Raw genomic sequence first — 18,036 nt, forward strand, 5'->3', positions numbered from 1 at the left:
GATGAAAAAACTAAAGCACAAGAGTTTGAGTCACTTGTCCCAGGTCACAAGCTAGGAAGGATTTGACCTAAGCAGTATAGACATACGAGCCTGTACGACCAGTCGTATCTTGGCTAAGCTGGAGGTGGAGCAATATACAGCTCTTCACAGTTTATCTACAGATTTCTCTTTAAAGATGTAAGGTCTCAAAGGAAAAAATTGCTGAACCTGATCGGGTTCTCTCCTCATGATGGTTCCAAAGTCAAATGTCCCTCTAACCTACCCTGTTCTGTATGCATATGCAATGCCCCCTACTACCGACACACTCACCCCCACCTGTTCATCTTTGAAACCTGGTCTGCACGTCCTGTGTTCTTTTTCCCAGGAAGCTTTGCAAGTTTTGACATTCCATTACCTCCCTCCCCTCCTCCCCACCCCCACAATCCTCACCCTCTCCACCAGTCCACATGTCCTTATGTGAAGTGCCCTTTCCAAAGCTAACATTTCCAAATGGCAACATAAGTTCAGAGTCATTTAAAGGAAAAATAAGCATACTTCAGACATACAATAAAAAAATGATGGGCATTTTAAAAAATCTAATCCTTACCCTCCCCTGTAGAAACAGTGGGCTCAAGTGGCCTGCAGATTATTGTTTTTCCCAGGGAAGCCAATTTTGGTTCAGTTCCCACTGTTTCATAACAAGAGAGCTCAACTTACCTCCAAACAGAGGCTGGGGGCTTGGTTTTGTTTTTTCTTCCCTTAAGAAAAAGCCTCAATCTCAGTTGCAGGCTTAAACAGACTTAACAGCCATAAACCCCATAAGCTCTGGCATGCCATAAATAGCTCTTTTCATCGGAAACTGCAAATCACAATTCTACTGTAAAAACCAGAGCTACTCGGATAGCTGCCCACGGCATGAGCATGAGGCCTTGCATTTAGAGGCATTTAATAAGGATTTGTTGATGGACTGATTGATCCCGTTCTCCCATATCAGGTGTAGCCTGAATTTCTTATATTTTTTTAAGGGATTTGAACTAAGATTTTAAACCAACTCTTATACACCAACCCTCAATTCCCATAGTGCTCTGAGCCCAGAATCTTACAACCGATTAATAAAACATGAGTTTCAAGGCTCTTTGGGGACCAGAGGGCAGGAAGGAAGGCGAGGTAATCCAGTAAAAGCCCCCATGCCATCCAGACAATGGCGTTCTGATCAATCATATCCTGATGGAGCCTGGAAGAACTTAAGGAGCTCTCTGGATCATCAGCGAAAGGAAATCAAGAATTCCATCGTGAGTGGTTGAGAGCTTTGGAGTCAGGAACAGTCAGACTTTGCTAGCCCTGTGGCCTTAGACGGGTGACTTGGTGCTTCTGTGACATAGTTTCCTCATCCAAATCAATTCACAGAATTTTTGTCAGGATTAAGTGAGAAAATGTGTATAAGACCTTGAGATGATAGCTAGCATGTAGAATGCATTACAAAGGTATTAAATATTCAAGGGAATTTTACTGTACTCTTAATTCAATGAAAATTGGGGATACATGTCTACCATTATGATAACTCATTTGACCCCAAGATTCAATTAAACATAACACCTTGTTCTCCAAAGCACCAGCTAGATCAGAGCTCACAGTACATATGAAAGTGCTGAAGGGAATAGAAACAAAATAGGGATTAGTGATAAGTGCTCTTAATTGGGATTGCAAAACACCAGAGGAAGGAGTGCTAAAACAAAATCTCATAAATTTTCAAAGTGAAATTACTATGTTGGGAGCAGGTATATGTGCTAGCTATTCTGACTTTCTAAAAGCCCTCTACATTGTGAGAAGAAGCTGACCGAGTTACTGTGTTCCTGTTACAGTCATAAGACTTTAGCAAGAAAAACAAAAGGGGAGGATGGATATGTACAATCAGGAAGCCTTATAAACACAGTTATTGATAAAAATACAGGTAAGGGAGTTACTAGAAAAATTAAATGTAACAAATCAGCAGGCACAATGAAATGGATCCCCAGGCGGTAAAAATACTTTATAAACTTGCTGAACCACAATCAACTCTTAGAAAAGCACAATGATCAAGGACAAGGAAATTTTGCATAAATCTTGCAGTCAGCTATGGGGGAGGAAGTCTTTTGAGGAGTTCAATAACTTCCAGAGAAAGAAGATCTGTGAATTGACAAGAGCTGAGGTGGCAGAGTGTTTCCTTTGCTCCGTCCCCCTCTATGGTTGACACATCATGTTTAAAAGATGGAACACTGTCAGGATTAGAATGAACTGGACTATATAAAGAAATCGATTCTGCAAGTATTCTGCCTCCCATGTCCAATACACCATGACAGTGAGAGATGCAAGGATAAGCAAAGCTGGTCCTGGTTCTCAGGAAACATCTGCACCACAAGGATGATAGCTGTGAACACAGTAACATGGGAAAGTGGGGGATCAGTGGTGTGGCAGAGTTGTACATGGAGGGCAAGGATTGCAGGAGGGAGATGAATTTCCACAAAGAGTATCAGGGAAGTATGCAGGAGGCAGCGTTTGAGCTGAGCTTAAAGAGTGATTAGGGAGAACCTTTGAGGCAGGAAAATGGCATTCATTCATTCACTCATCCAACTATCCTCTCAGTTAACAAATAGTTACTGAGGATTTACTTTCTGACAGGCAATGTGTTATTTGCTGAGGAAAGAATTTTGAGTAAAAAGAAACAGAGTCCCTACTCTCAGGGAACTACTGGGGTGGGGAATGTCAAATATTAACCAAAGCATCACAACTTCGCACACAAATTGCAGTGTGACCAGTGCCACAAGGGGTGGTCCAAGGTTCTGTGGAAGGCTCTAACAGGGGAGTCTGATCCAGCAGAGAAGACAAGGAAGGCCTTGCTGAGGAAGTGATGGTAGAACTGAGATCTTATATTGAAGAGTGAGTTTGAGAAATCCAGGCAGAGAGATGGCAGCATCCCAGACTGAGGGAGCTCATGCTATAAACCCCTCTGGCAAGAAAGAGAAGGCAGATAAGATCAAGGAGTTGAGAAGGGGCCAAGGTGGTTGGAGCATGGGTTGGGGAGAGACATGGCTGGAGGGGCCAGCAGACGTGTGTGGGGCCTTGTGGATCTTGGTGAGAAGCCCCACCCCTCACTTTATTCTAAAAACAATGGAAAGTCCTAGAACTGTTTTAACTGGTGTCAGAGGAAAGGGGAAGTTGGGGTGGCAGGGAGAGAATTTTATTGTGGAAAGATTGTCTGGATGAGATGTGAAGCCTAGATTACAGACAATGTGGATGAAACAGTGGTCCAAAAAGAGATGTAGCAGTGGCCTGGACTGGGATAGCAGCAGAGGTGATGGAGAGAAATGATGTCAGGAGATATTCAGGCATCATTCAACAGGAAAGGAAGGGAAACTGCAGGGGGGTTGCCAAGGGAGAAGGAGGTGTTAAAGGCATCCCTGGCTTTCAGAACTGGACAGCTGGCAGTGCCAAGCCCCTAGATAAAAACAACAGGAAAGGGCTGCTTTGGTAGAGAGAGAGATGTGCTGTGAGGAGTCAGAGGGTGATGATTTAGTTAATATGTGTCTCTCCCAATAAACTACAAGTTCCCTGTGGGTAGGAATTCTTTTTACTCAAAATTGTGTCCTCAGCCACTAGTGCATGCCTGACAAATAGCAAGTGCTCAGTCGTTTTTTGTTAAAAGAATGGATAGTCGGATGAGTGATTGGTTTTGGTTCTCAACATGCAGAGTTTGAAGGGCTTTAAAACATTCAAGAGGTGAGGTCAAGTAAAGGGCTAGATATAGAGGCCTACAACTCAGAGGAGAGATTGAGACAAGAGATATAGGTGCACCATTGCCCAAGGAGAGAAATGGAAGTGAGAAGATGAACGGGCCCTGGGTACAGCCTTTATGAACTGCAACATTTCAGACTAGGCAGCAGAGGGAAAGCACACAAAGGAGAAAGAAAAAGAGGAGCCAAAGTCAGAAGGAGTATTTCAAGGAGGGGACAGTGGTCAGTGGTGTCGATTGCAAGTAAGATGAGAACTGAAGAATGTCCTTTGGATTTGGCAACACTGAGGTCATCCGCGACCTTTGTGAGAGCTGTTTTTGTGGTGCGATGGTTTGGAAGCCAGATTGGAGGAGGTGAGGAGTGAGGAGTGGGAGGGGATGAAATGGCAACAGAGAATAGACACAAGTCTTAGGAGAAGTTGAGTAATGAAGAGGAGTCCAGAGGTAGTGTGATAGCTGAGCAAAGACAGAAATGTGTCATTTTAAGATATAACAATAGGCTAGTGTGGCTAGAACAGTGGTTCTTGGGCATTTTTGTCTACCCCAAGTCCCCTAAGGAACTGACACACTAGGCCATTAATAAAAATCAGAATATAAGGAGAAGAAACTGATTTGGTTGGGCTGGTGAGCTTGATTTTGGAAACGTTTAATTTGGGGACCCTGGTGGAACAGGTAGGGGGAGATGTCTATAGGGTAGTTAGAAATATGTGTCTGCAGCAGGTGTCAGCAACTTGACCACAGACTAAATCCTGCCCGCTACCTATTTTTGAATGGCCAGCCCATGAGCTAAGAATGGTTTTTACATTTTTAAACAGTTGAAAAATATCAAAGAAGAATCATATTTCATGACATGTAACAAATATGTGAAATTCAAATCTCAGTGTCCACAAATAAAGTTTTATCAGAACACACTCATTGATTTACATATTGTTTTGGCTCCTTTTGCACTACTACAGCAGGGTTGAAGAGTTGCAACAGAGATCATTTGTCCTGCAAAGCCTAAAGCATTTACTATCTGTCCTCTGTGGGGAAAATTTGCCAACCCCTGGTCCAGGGCACAGGAGAGCAATTAAAACAACTTCCTGACAGTCAACATAGTGGAGAAGAATCAAGTTACAGATGGCAAGGTCAGGGTTGTGCATTAAGGAAAAGAGGTGGCTGTCTGTCTGCGGGGTGTGGTAAGAATGACCTGAAATCTCTGGGTCTATGGTGGACATTTATCCTCTGCCAGCCTGCCCTCCTATTGTCTGACGTCACAAGCAGATCCCCACAAGGCTTAGAGTGAAGGACACTACTCTGGAGAAATATTTTCCTCCCCTTTCCTTCCCGATTAGTCTCCCTGCTGTCTTAGATGCTTGCAAAGCTTACTCCTTTACAGCACATATCACCATGGTAATTAAATAATTATTAGTAGAAGTCTGGTTTAATGCCTGTCTCCCCCACCAGCATGTGTGGATGGAGGCAGACTCTGGACACAGGCTGCTTGGTGAAATCCTGACTCCAGTACTTGCTGGCTGTGTAACCATGGCCCACTCAACCTCTCTGGCTCAGTTACCTCACTGGTATAACGGGGACAGTGACAGTCTGTATCTTTCAGGATTGTGAAAAGAAAAATGCTTGGAACAGTGCCTGGCATATATTGGGTACTTGATAAGTCAGCCATTCTTAGTGACTATCTGGGTAGGGCAGACAGTGGGAAGCATGGCACAGGAGTGGGAGAAAACTAGGGTGAAATCTTAGTTTCAAGGCAACTGGGTAGATGGTGAAGCTTTTTTCCAAGATCAGGAACTCAAAGGTGAAACTGATTTGGAGGACTTGCTATGTTATGTCTGCCAAATAGCAATATAAAGTGGGAGGGTGGACATGGAGCTTAACAAGGTTGGGTGGTGGAGTAGGGGGTTGGAGAAGAGTGGAAAAGGCTTGAAATAGGTAGGGGAACATAAAATTGTTGAGCTGTGTTTGACCCAGATAAAAATGCTCTGGTGTTTGTCATTACTGTTGTATGATTATCTAACTACACCTCAATAAGTGTGAGCTCTAATTATTGTATGTTCCTTGAGAACTGGGACTAGTCTATCTTGCTGACTACTGAATCCCTAGCACTTCTAGCACAGTACCTAGCATTTTGTAGATGCTCCATAAATATTTATTGAAGGATAAAGAAAGGAATGAAGGGAAGCATATGTATGTATGTATGTATATTAACATGATGAAAGTATTGTGTTGGGGTTGTAGTAGATGCTGCAGCCTACCCAAGACCTCATCAGCAGTTCCCAGAGATGTGGACAGCTTCCTATCTGAAACACCTGTGCCTTGCTACTCAAGTGCATTCTCTGGAGTTAGGAACAGACCAGCCCAGGAATGGGGCAAGTTGGAAGTGCCAGGGGCTGATAGCAGCTAAGTGCTGAGGATCAACTCTCAACCACTGAGGGATGCGAGTTGGGTGAATAAATGCCCAGTATCCTCTTACCTCAACTGGATGTTCTAAGAACCATGCTAGAGCCAAGGAATTGTGTCACAGGTTTCCCATGCGCAGAGATTACTCCAATTATAAGTTCCTTGTGTTTGTGATCATCATACACAGCCAGAATGTAGGAACTCAGTAGGGTGGAAACTACATTAATGTGGTCAAAGGGACTCCCAAATATCTGAAATCTAGGTCCCCAAAATAAGTCAGCTCTTGGGGGCCCTGCTGGGGCCACAACCATCCAACTCTTGAAGCCTGGGTGCCACTGGGGACCACACTCCTGAATGCCACCAGGCTGGCCACTGGACCAATCACTGACATAAGTTTGAGACAATTCTAAGATGAAGGACTAGTAATCTTGAGCAAGTTATCTCAGAATCAGCTTCTTTGGCCAAAAGGAGATAATTACCCTTATGCTTGCCTCAGAGGGCTCAGGACAAAGCAGTAGAAATCTAGAGGGGAAGTGTTGCAAACGCATCCTTGGGTTTGGTTTTTCCAAAGCCCTTTAGGGCATGAGCCAAGTTTCTAGTGAAGGCCACTTTCCATGATTCACCTGGCTAACCTCAGAGCACTGAGAGAGTGGAAACTGTTCAGACATCATACTGGTCCTCTACACCAAGAATTTTCTTTTGAGATTCTTTAGGGGTTGAGGGAACAGAACCATAAAAAGAAGGTCCTGCTAGATGTCTATGTATTCTGCATCTGACATTGGACCTTTTTACATTCCTCTTCTAACCTTCCTAACTGCTCTAAGAAGTAAAGTGGCCCCATTTCACAGGTGAAGAATCTAGAGCCTAGGGCGATGAAGTAACTTGTCCAAGATCATACAGCTAATAAGTAGCAGAGTTGAGATTCAATTGTCCATGTGGCTCCCAAGCCCATAGGCTTTCCACTATACTACACCCAGCTCTTTTTGGGTATGAAAAACCCTCCCTAGTGATATCATAAAACATCTTGGTCCTCAGAGGTTCTTCTCAGATGGCAACACCCAGTGTCTTAAGAACATGAGGATTTTCTCTACCAGTTGAATAGAAAGAGCCTAGCTCCTAGAATTCCTTCCTTAATTCTCCCCCAACCCAACCCCAAACATAGTCTTACTGTTTCTAGAGATGTAACTGGGAACCTTAGATGTTCAGACCATTCAAAACACGATGGAGTGAAATGAAACTCATGCAGATGGTGAATAGGATACAGCAATGGAAACTGCACAGGTGGGCATGGCCTACATGTTCCTTTGTTAATCACACCGAAATTTATTTAGCTCAACCCATACTTCACTGAAGACACTGGAAAGTTTCAATGCCAGTGGCTGGCACATGGAAAGCACTGCAGATGTTTAATAAATGGATCAGGATATGAATCCTTCCCATTTCTCCCCCTCCCTTTCTTTCTCCCTTGAATGTCCTTTAAACATGTTTTCTTGCTTGTGAGGGAAATCACAAAGGTACTGCCCTGTCACATCCTCTTTTTTTTTATTAAAATTTTTTTTTTTATTTAAGGAAACAAATAATCTGCTTAGAACCACACAAAAAATGGATATCTTGGTTAGCTTAAGCACAGGCATATTTAAATAAAGTATCCATATAACCATTGTAAAGTAAGTCCCATAAATCAATTTAAAATTAAGGCAACAAGGAAAAAAATCTACAAATTCAGATACAAAGTTCTTAAATTCTAAGTATTAAATACTAACTTAGATACCATTTGATCAGCTGTCAAAACTACCTGTCGTATCCTATTTTATTTGACTTTAGAGCTCTGAAGCCTTCCTGGTTTGGCAGTCATCTCCCAACTACTAGGCTGCCTTTGCCTTAATCTTTCCAAATCCAACATCCTTCATTCCTGTCAGCATATTGGCCCAGCTCACTCTGTGAAGCTCCTGTGGCCAGTCTTTCAGTTGGGCTGCTGAGTTTGTGGCCTGAAGATAATATGAACACAGAGCCACGCAATCACTGCCCACTCCTGAGGAGGGACAGCCACATGGCAGTGATCAGTGATTGGATCCTCATGAACTTGTCCTTGTGTAAACCTCTTAGGATGACTCCTGGACACAATGACTGAGTCTGCAGCCTTGGAGTTCACAGAGAAAAGAAATAGCTGAAAGAGAATGACCTTCAAAACTCTATAGCTATACATTCCATTCACCTTGTATATAAAAACATACACAGTTTAACATACAGGATTGAGAAATGGTATACCACACAAAACTAATCTTAAGAAAGCTCGAGGAGCTATATTCATAGCTGACAAAGTAGAATTCAAGGTAAGGGATGTAATCAGAGATAAAGAGAAATTTCATGAGAAAGGGTCATTTCAACAAGATGTACAAAACCTAAATGGTTATTTACCTAATAATAGAACTTCAAAATACAATAAACAAAAAGTGAGAGAAATTAAAGGAGAAATAGACAAATTAACATATATAGTTGGGGTTTGCAACACTTCTCTCTCAGTAGTTCCTAGGACCAGTAGACAGAAAATCAACTAAAATAATGATAACTTGAATGCCACTATCAACCAGCCTGACCTGAATGTTCCCAAGTGCAAAATGCACATTCTTTTCAAATGCACAAAGAACATTCAACAAGACCGACAACATGCTAGAACTAAATGTAAAAGCAAAAAGTATAAAACTTAGGAGACAACCCTCACAACCTTGGGGCAGATAAAGATTTCATAGACAGGAAAGAAAATACACTAACTACAAAAGAAAAAAAATGATGAAAATTGATAAATTGGATTTCATCAAAATTAAAAACTTCTTCAAAAGACATCATTAAGAAGTTGAAAGACAAGCCATAGCGTCTGGGAGAAAATACTCACTATATATATATATATATCTGATAGAGCCTATATAAAAATATAGAAATAATACTTATGTCTCGATAATAAAAAGACAAATTTTCAAATTTCTTAAACAGGCAAATTCTTCACAAAAGAAATGTTATAAGTGGTCAATAAGCACTTTAGCCACCAGGGAAATTCAAATTAAAATCAAAATGAGATGCCACTATACAACCCCTCAAATTTAATACTCACAATACCAAGTGTTGGTGAGAATGTAGAGCAACAGAAGCTTTCATACACTGCTGGGGGGTGGAGGGAGGAAGAACAAAATGGAATGATCATTTGGAAAGCAGTTTGGCAGTTTCAAATAAAATTAAACATACATTTCCTACATAATCTAGAAATATCACTCCTGGGTTTGTATCCAAAAGAAACGAAAATGTGTCCATAAAAAGACCTGAGCATGAGCATTCACAGTAGCTTTATTCAAAATAGCCAAAAACAGGGAGGAAATCCAAATGTCCACCAACAGGTGAATAGATTAAGCAAGTTTTATTGTATTTGTACAATGGATGCAAAACAGCAGCAAAAAGTAATGAACTATTGATGCACAAAACACCACGGAAAAAACTTTAAAACACTGTGCTGAGGAAAGGGTACAAAAAGGACACAGAAGAGTACATACTGCATGAGTCTATGTATGTGGAGTTTCAGAACAGACAAAACAAATCTATAATAACAGAAATCCAGTGAATACCTGGGTCAGGGTGGAGGAATTGAATGCAAAGGAGTATGTTGGAACTTTTGGGGGTTTTTTTGTTTGTTTGTTTGTTTACATGGGTATGCATCAGGAAAAAAACACCTGACTTTCCAGCATAGCAGGCATTTTTTTGGGTTCTATATATTTAGATAAAAATTTTCTAAATCCTGGTTATGGCAATGATTACATGACTAAAAATTATCAAACTGAACGCTTAAAATATACGCATTTTGTTGCGTGTAAATTATTCCTCAATCAAGTTGATTCATTTAAGAAGAAAGAGGTCTTTGTCCCTAAGAAGACTGTATACAGGTGGGAAAACTGGATTAGAAATACAGCAGAAATACCTGTGGTTATGCACAAGCCAGAAGAGCGTTCTGCATTAATTACACATTGCATATCCAGCTGCTGTGGGACATCTGAGAAAGGGGAGGTGGATGAAGTCCTGGTCAGTAAAACCTTTGTGGGGGAACCAGACAGGATCTGAAGGGAAAGGGGGAATTTGAGATGTAGAAAGAAGGCTTGGGCTTCCAAGGAAGGATTTAGCATACCAAAGTGGACTACATGGGAACCTTGCAAAAGATTGGTGTGGCTAATTCAAATCAATATGTGGAATAACAACAGTGTATAGGGTCTTGGAGGCAAAGCAAAAGAAATAAAAAGCTGAAAATGGAAACTCATGTGAGTCCTGAATAGGGCAGTGACAGCTCTGTGGATGGGGGACCCATAGCTAGGAATCCACGAAAAAAGGTCTTTCAAGTATCTAGACATAGGTTGATGGGGGCCTTCTCTAGAGAGGTAAGCTGAGGTTACAAAGGGAGGAGTAGACTCAAGAGCCATTCTGATGGGCACAACTCATTAGAAGATGTTGACTCTCTCTTAGAGAGTTTTCTGTATCATGGAAAGGCAGCCAGGACCAGGGGATTGATAAAATTCCTCAGCCCTGGTTGCAAGCCTGGCTTCACCACACACTCAGGCAAATTATGGAAATACTCCAAACCTTAGTTTCCACATTTATAGAATGGAAATAATAATCTTTAACTTGCAGGGTTATTGAGAGGATTAGAGATGAGGTAGGTAAAGAACCTGGCCCAAGGTGGGTAATAAATGATAGACAATATTATTAGACCTGTGTTTAATTAAAGATTCCTGGTACCACTGCACGAGGACTCTCCTCCCTTTGGGTCTCAGGGATGGAGTCATAACTATACTGGACAAGTGAAAAGAAAAAGAAAAACATTAGCATACTAGTATAGTCATCAAAGACTAGCAACAATAGGTATAAATACCATTTACATAAACTGTGTGCTGCATGTGAGCCAATACCAAAGAGTGAGATGGGCCCTTCACTAAAGAACACAGGGGCAACGGCCCTCATTTTGGAAATTTGGGCCAAGGGGTTCATAATTTGTAGCTTCTCCATTGGGAGAAGAATGCCTTTTTAATTTGCAGAGTCATCTAGAGTAGCCTACTTACCCCATCTCGGTCACTAAGTGACTCCACTTTGATGCAGGTAACTGTCGGTTCTCTGGGAATCCCAGGAGACCATTGTTCCAGAATCTTGTCTCCAAGTAGGGGCATGTGTCTAGGGTGTCAAACAAGCACAAATTTAATACAGCTGCTAAGGAATTTAAGGATCAATTCCTAAGCATTCTTAGATCTAGGGAAGATTATTTTCTCTACATGGAAAGAAACAAGAATTTGTTGAGCATCTGCTATTTACAAGGCAGTCACTGTGCTTGAGGCCTTACTTGGACTGTCTGGTATAATCACTCACTTATTTAGCAATCGTTTATTGAGTTCCAGCACAAGCCAGGCACTGTGAAAGATATTAAGAATGTACTGGGATGGGGGGAGACAGAGAAGTAAACATGTTATGACCACAGAGTGACAAGTACCACAATAGAATGGGTCCAGGGCAGAGGGTGGGCTCCTAACCAGGACTTGGCAAGGTAAGGATAGAGAAAAGAAGACAGGGAGGATGCAAGAAAGCTTCCCAAAGGAGTGAGACATGGTGGAGTAGCCAACTGACAAGTATGTTAACTAGGGGAAGCGGGGAGGGAGTGTGGCAGGAGGAAACTAGAACATCCCTGGCAGAGAAAAGAACAAGTGCAGAGACCTGGCAGGGAAAGAGAGAGGGAATAGTTCATTAGTGGAATTGCCAGCAGTTCACTAAGCTTAAAGCAGAAAGAAAAAAGTTTGCAGCTGAGTTATAAACAGGGGCCTGTTTATGAAAAGTTCATATGTCCAGAATAGGGTTTACCAGATTTAGCAAATAAAAATACAGAGTGCCAAAGCTGAAGAACACCGCTTCAGCTAGGTGGTCAAGGTCAACATCAATGATAAGACACGGGAATAGTATGTACCCTTGATATGATGGAATGAAAATGGCAACTTATCTCTGTGCTTTTTCTCCCCAAACCAAATTACCCCAATTTGAACCATGAGAAAACATCAGACAAACCCAAATTGAGGGACATTCTATAAAACTGTACTCCTCAACATACCAAGGTCATTAAAAACAAGGGAAATTTGAGAAATTGTCACAGCCAAGAGGAGCCTAAGGAGACATGACAACTAAATGTAATGTGGTATTCTAGATGGGACCCTAGAACTGAAAAAGGACATTAGGCTAACACATAGAAAATCTGAATAAAATATGGACTTTGGTTAATAGTAATATATCAATATTAGTTCACTAATTGTGACAAATGTATTCTACTGATGTAAGATGTTAATAATAAGGGAAAATGTAATATTTGGGACATAGACTAAAAAATTACTCATTGTTTATCTGAAATTCAAATTTAACTAGGCATGCTGGCAAACTGTCCTGGAAGGTATTTCACCCACAGAACCCACAGTGAGAAGAGCAGTGAGGGAGCAACCGAAGGGCCATAGCCAAGAAGAAACACGATGCATGACAATTTATACAGTAGGAACACAGGTGAGGAAACCGAGGCTCGCTGCTTTTACCAGTCAAGCAGCTCGCTTAGTGAGAAGCCAAGACCTAAACACAGACTGCCTTACCCCAAGCTCATATCTAGCCATTGCATTCCTATGCCTCACAGAACTCTTCCCAGAAACATCCACAGGAACTCACTCTTGTTGTCAAAGAATGTAGGTCAGAAGCAGACGTCAAGGATGAGGGACTCCAGCAAAACCAGGCAAGTACCCCTGAGCCCCTCACCATCACGGTCAAATTAGAGACCCTCACAGCCAGGAACTGAAAAATTGGAAGGGATCTTAGGAACCATTCATTCACCGTCCACCTTTGAACAGAGCTCCCATCCAAAGTTGTCCTCACAGATATCCCCTTCTTGATTTAGCTCTTAACTGCTGGCTCCAGTTTGTGGCAGTCTAATTCCCTACTTCCTATCTATTCAGGTCTCAGAGAGCAGCTTACTAAATAGAGCTACGTGTTAAGTAAAAATCAATGGTTTCTCCACAAGTGCCCACAAAGGAAAGAATATGACTTTTAAAGAAACTTTGTAATGTGTTCTGGTCGCTCAAGGATCTTACTGGCCTACCTCCTCCCCATTTTTTGTTCCAAATAGGTGATGCTGCTTTATAGCTGCATTCCACAGAGCTGAAGTTAATAACTGCATGTAGATCAGCACAGGCCATGGGTTGCATTTGCTTATTTTAGTGGCACATGGGACAAAACAGAGAGGCAACACAAAGATGACGTGTGCTTGGCCGGCACTGTCTCTTACAGGAAATTATTGACACCAGCCAGCTGTTCCGGGCCCCTGCCGGGTTGTTTCTCCTCCTCTTCTATCTCTCAGGGGACGGCCATCCCACTGTGTTTTACCAGCTCTGGAAGACAGAGAGGGCAAAGCTTTCAGCCTGCTGTGTGCCTACCTCTAACACATCCCCCCACAAGAACACAGCCCTGCCTGCCGGGGATGTGGGTGGGAGGAAGTGTCCAGCAATCCTCTTTTCTCTATAAATGAGATTGGAAATGGGGTAATCGTCAAAATGGGCAGTCCTGATGAGTTGATAAGTACAACTCCCATTTTTATTACAGTGACCAGGCCAACTGAGTGAGGGTAATCCCTCTCTGGGGCTCTAGGAGATTGCCAGGCAGCCAGCCACCACCCCAGTCCCTCCACCACGGCTGCATTAGTCTGATGGGAAGAGTGGCTGAGCTCTAGATGGACTACATTTCATAATGGCATTTAAAAGCATGGATTCTGAGGTCATACCAAGGCCCAGGACACTGCTGATGGAATTCCCTCTCCCCTTGAACTACCCTCCTGTTCCCTAAACACTGGTGGTGAATATATGGTCCAAATGCAGGGCCACAAAAGATATAGAAGATGGCAAGAAAGACCCTAACTTACAAAGGCCTGAGGAAACTTGATATAATGGAAAGACTGCTGGCTACTAGCTCAGATCTAAGTTTCCTGATCTCCAATGCAATCATGCACCTGGCCAGGAATTCCAGCCTCACAGATGAATTCCTTTGTGTTTTAGAGGATGTTTTATCCTCCTTATTAATGAACAACTAATGGGAGATTATCTGGTAGTGCTGGAAGTAAGCCCTGAAGGAATAGGAGAGAAGACAGACAGGGGAGGTATGGCCCCGTTTGGCAGGAAGATGCAAGGGGTTCAGAAAGGGAAGTGGAAAAGCACCCAAGGCAATGTCATCCGAGGTCCATGCTGTGGGCCTCAATCCACGCAGAACAGATGAGGTCCAGGCAGACAGACTGCAGATTCAGGCAGCTAGTTCTGCTGTCTACTCTGGGACCTTCAAAACAAATGACTACCATGTGTGCCTATTAGCTCCCCCATAGATATTCCATCTTCACCTATTCACTCATTATCTCATTCACTGATAAGACAGAGGGTAGGGAGGGCCAGCAAAATAATACAATTTAGACTCAGAAGCTAAGTCCTAGTTGCAGCCTGGTATTTATTTGTCACATGGTATTGAACAAGGCACTTCACCACATTAAGCCAGTGAAATGAGGATAGTGTCTGCTTTGCATGCCTCAAGAGCAGTATTGCCACCTTGAACAATTCCAGGTGGCACCATTCCCATGTGAGTCTACGTGAATGGCACCAGCCAGAATTGCAAAAGGCCAACTTGCACAGCCAAATGTAGTGGCCCTGCTCATGGTAAAAAAATGTCAAATGACCATAAGATACATTAACCATAAACACTATTGACACAGCAGTATTATTATATTCTAGAAGGTGATGTTTAATCCCCTTCTAGACATTTGCCAAAGACTTAAAAGACATTTGCAAAGACTAAAATTTAGTAGCATCAAGTTTCACGTTCTATCCAATTCGATCATTGTAGGACAATCCACTGGATCATCCCAGTGCTGTCTTTGTGATTCAGACTATAGGTAACACAGAAAAGAGTAAAGGAAATAGGAAGTGTGGCCCCCAGCCCAGGGTAAGACAAATGCCCTTCATTATGCAGAGGAAGTCTGCATAAAGACTCGCCGGGTCTCAGTAAAGACAGGCTGACATCTCAGATCAAGACACGAAGATGGGGACCAGAAACTTCTGTCCCAATAGAAGATTCCCTGATCCCACATCCTCACACACCAACCCCCCATCGGCTCACAGCAGCAGGAAGCAATAATGCCCTCTTTTTCCCATCTTTTAACAGGGCCATATTTGCCTGAGAAAGAGAAAAAATGTCAGATTCATGACTGCCACACCTGCCTATAGGCCACCTACTCTAAGCACTTATCGCTCCTCCCCAGTATACAGACAAGGTTCAGGGAAGGCAGGTTTAAAAATGTTGAAACCAGTACAATGTGACAGTGGCTCAGTGGCAGAATTCTCACCTACCATGCTGGAGACCTGGGTTTAATTCCCGGTGCCTACCCATGCAAAAAAAAAGAAAAAAATGTTGAAACCATGTAAAGTACCTTGATCTTTTACTGCCTTTCTTATGCAGAAAACAAATGGAAATGGAAGATACCAAAAGTACTGTCCCCATCTCTCCATTTCTCCTTCTACTCCTCCGATTCAGGTTGTCTTTATCAGATGCCTCTTAAAGTGTCTGTGGTTCAGCAGGTAAGAATGTTTGCCTGCCAAGCCCGAGGACCTGGGTTTGATTCCCGGTGCCTGCCCATGTTTAAAAAAAAAAAAAAGTGTCTCCCTGGTCCCAAGAACACTTTATGCTCCACATTCAGCTCCTCTCAGAGCTATTGCTGTTAAGCCTGTCATAACTGCCTATTATAAGCTCTGTGGTACCCTCTTCCTAGAAGACAATATCTCAGCCACAAGCTCATCCCCAACCACTCCAGCTACTTTTACCCAGATAGCCTACATTGCACTCACCACTCTCCATTCCCTGAACAACCTTAGAGCATTCATTCCTTCAACTCATGCTTGTTCAGGGTTTATGGTATACCAGGGACTTTGCTGACATTGATAATATCATGGAGAGAAAACCCGACCACATTCCAGAGCTTATACTCTGTTGGGGAAAATAGACATGAATTAAATATTCACAGAAATAATGTGGAATTATAGACCATAATATACAACAAGGCAATGTGCTCTGAGATGTGTAAGGCAGAAGAGTTCGAAGTCGTCTGGGGATCACAAAGGTTTCCCAGAACAACTGGCACTGGAACTGATATCTGAAAAACAAGTAAGGACAAATTAGGCAGAAGGGGTAGGGATGGGGGCAGCAAAAGAAGAGAGTATTCCAGGCAGAGGGAGCTGCTAAGTCTTGGGGCCTATGAGGGGGTGGAAAGGAGGCTGATGTCACTGAAGGCAGAGAGGAGGGCCCAGATCATGCAGGGCCTTTGGGGCCCTGTTGAGAATTTGGATATTTATCCTAAGAGAAATGAGAAGGCATGAAAAGGTTTCAGTGGTGGGCAGAGGGTAGTTTAAGGAGTGTGGTCTGGTCTGATCAGATTTGCATTTTGAAATATTCACTTTAGCTGTTATGCAGAGAAGGGGCTGGAGGGGTCAGAAATGGAGTGGGAGCCCAGTGAGGAACAAATTGCATTTGTTCCAGACAAGAGATGCAAGGGGGTGGGGTGGGGGACAGGACAGGACTTGGACTGGGGTGCTGGGAGTGCAAAGTGAGCCAAGCAAATGAATTTACCAAACCAGAGTTTATTGACCCAGATGGCTGGGTGGTGCCATCTGGAATGAGCTGACACTGGAAAAGGAACAGCTTTGGATGAAAAGATCCTGACTTCAGTTTTGGACATAATGGGTTTAGGAAACTATTGAGGCCTCCAAGTAGAAATAACAGTCTGATCAGTGGATTTGGGATGGAGACATGCATTGAGGAACCATCTGCACATGGATGACAATGGAAGACGTGGATATAAATGAGATGGTTTTACATCACCAATTTCTGTCACCTTCTCTTTCCAGTTGCCACACATGTGCCTGCCCCTGCAAAGACCTTGAGGATCTTTGCTCCCTAACAGTGAACTCTTTGCCATTTGTATACACTCCTACTCACATGTAATCTTCCTCACTAATAATTCAGGAACCCCTTGGGGACAGAGACACATGGCATTCCTCCTGGAGTCTTCCTGGTATCCTTGGAAGAATTTTAAAAATAATTCTTTTGGTGTTTTCTCATTCTTACTACAAATAAGTGAGCAATCAGATATTTATTGGATATGTATTTATTTATCATTTGTTGAAGGCTTCTTACATGCATGACCCTGATAACATAGAGAAATTAGTAACTCTGTCCTCAAAGAACTTCCAAGGCATTCTCTTCCTCTGAACCCAGTGCTCTAATTATATAAATCAAATCCAGGAATGCATCGTTTCATGCAATGCCTACCAAAAAAATCACAGTCTGAGTCCTCAAGGAGCTTATAATTTCAAGAAAATACAGGACAAACACAAATGAGAGTTAACTTCTTCAACACCCTCAGAGCCAGCCTTAACTTCTCCAGTGTCTTCTGACAAATTAGGAAAAAGTGTTCTTTTCTCCTAGGGAGATGCAGCTCTCAGCAGGACATGCAGCTTAGCAAGCAGAGCACATGCTGGATTTCAGTTCCAGGTCCACCCTCCACCCTGGCCAGATGTCCTTTTGCAGTGCACAACCCACACAACACATTGTGGGACTCAAGTAACAGATGCTAATTGCAGGGAGGGATCAATTTAGGATGGGCGAGCCAGGGAATAGGAAGAATTAACTGGGTAAGAGAAGAAGAAATGACTGCAAGGAAGACCAGAAGAAGGATCAAGAACTGGTATGCCATAAGACCGTGAGGAATCAAGCTTGACCTGGTGAAAGGTGCACCTGGTAGAGTAAGGAGACTG

At 42.7% G+C, this 18,036-nt stretch overlaps 1 protein-coding gene across 10 annotated transcripts in view; it reads right to left on the reverse strand.

Moving 5' to 3' along the window:
• The window catches only part of LOC143659472 (uncharacterized), a 241,319-nt gene that overhangs the window by 160,406 nt on the left and 62,877 nt on the right, over positions 1–18,036 (reverse strand). For 5 of the 10 annotated variants that reach the window (XR_013163566.1, XR_013163569.1, XR_013163568.1 and 2 more), the window contains exons 3-4: positions 11,239–11,347; positions 10,110–10,245 (exon numbers count right to left, since the gene is read on the reverse strand). Coding sequence is in view for 1 of the 10 variants with exons in the window: in XM_077132482.1 (XP_076988597.1) it covers positions 10,110–10,245; positions 11,239–11,343 (241 nt within the window). In the remaining 9 variants the exon portion in view is untranslated. Of the gene's footprint in view, positions 1–9,254; positions 9,305–10,109; positions 10,246–11,238; positions 11,348–13,478; positions 13,636–18,036 lie in introns of those variants that run through there. The other 5 variants (XR_013163573.1, XR_013163572.1, XR_013163570.1 and 2 more) reach the window with 4 other exon arrangements.

The sequence above is a fragment of the Tamandua tetradactyla genome, chromosome 16 (assembly GCF_023851605.1).
Source record: "Tamandua tetradactyla isolate mTamTet1 chromosome 16, mTamTet1.pri, whole genome shotgun sequence".
In the NCBI taxonomy this organism is placed as follows: Eukaryota; Metazoa; Chordata; class Mammalia; order Pilosa; family Myrmecophagidae; genus Tamandua; species Tamandua tetradactyla.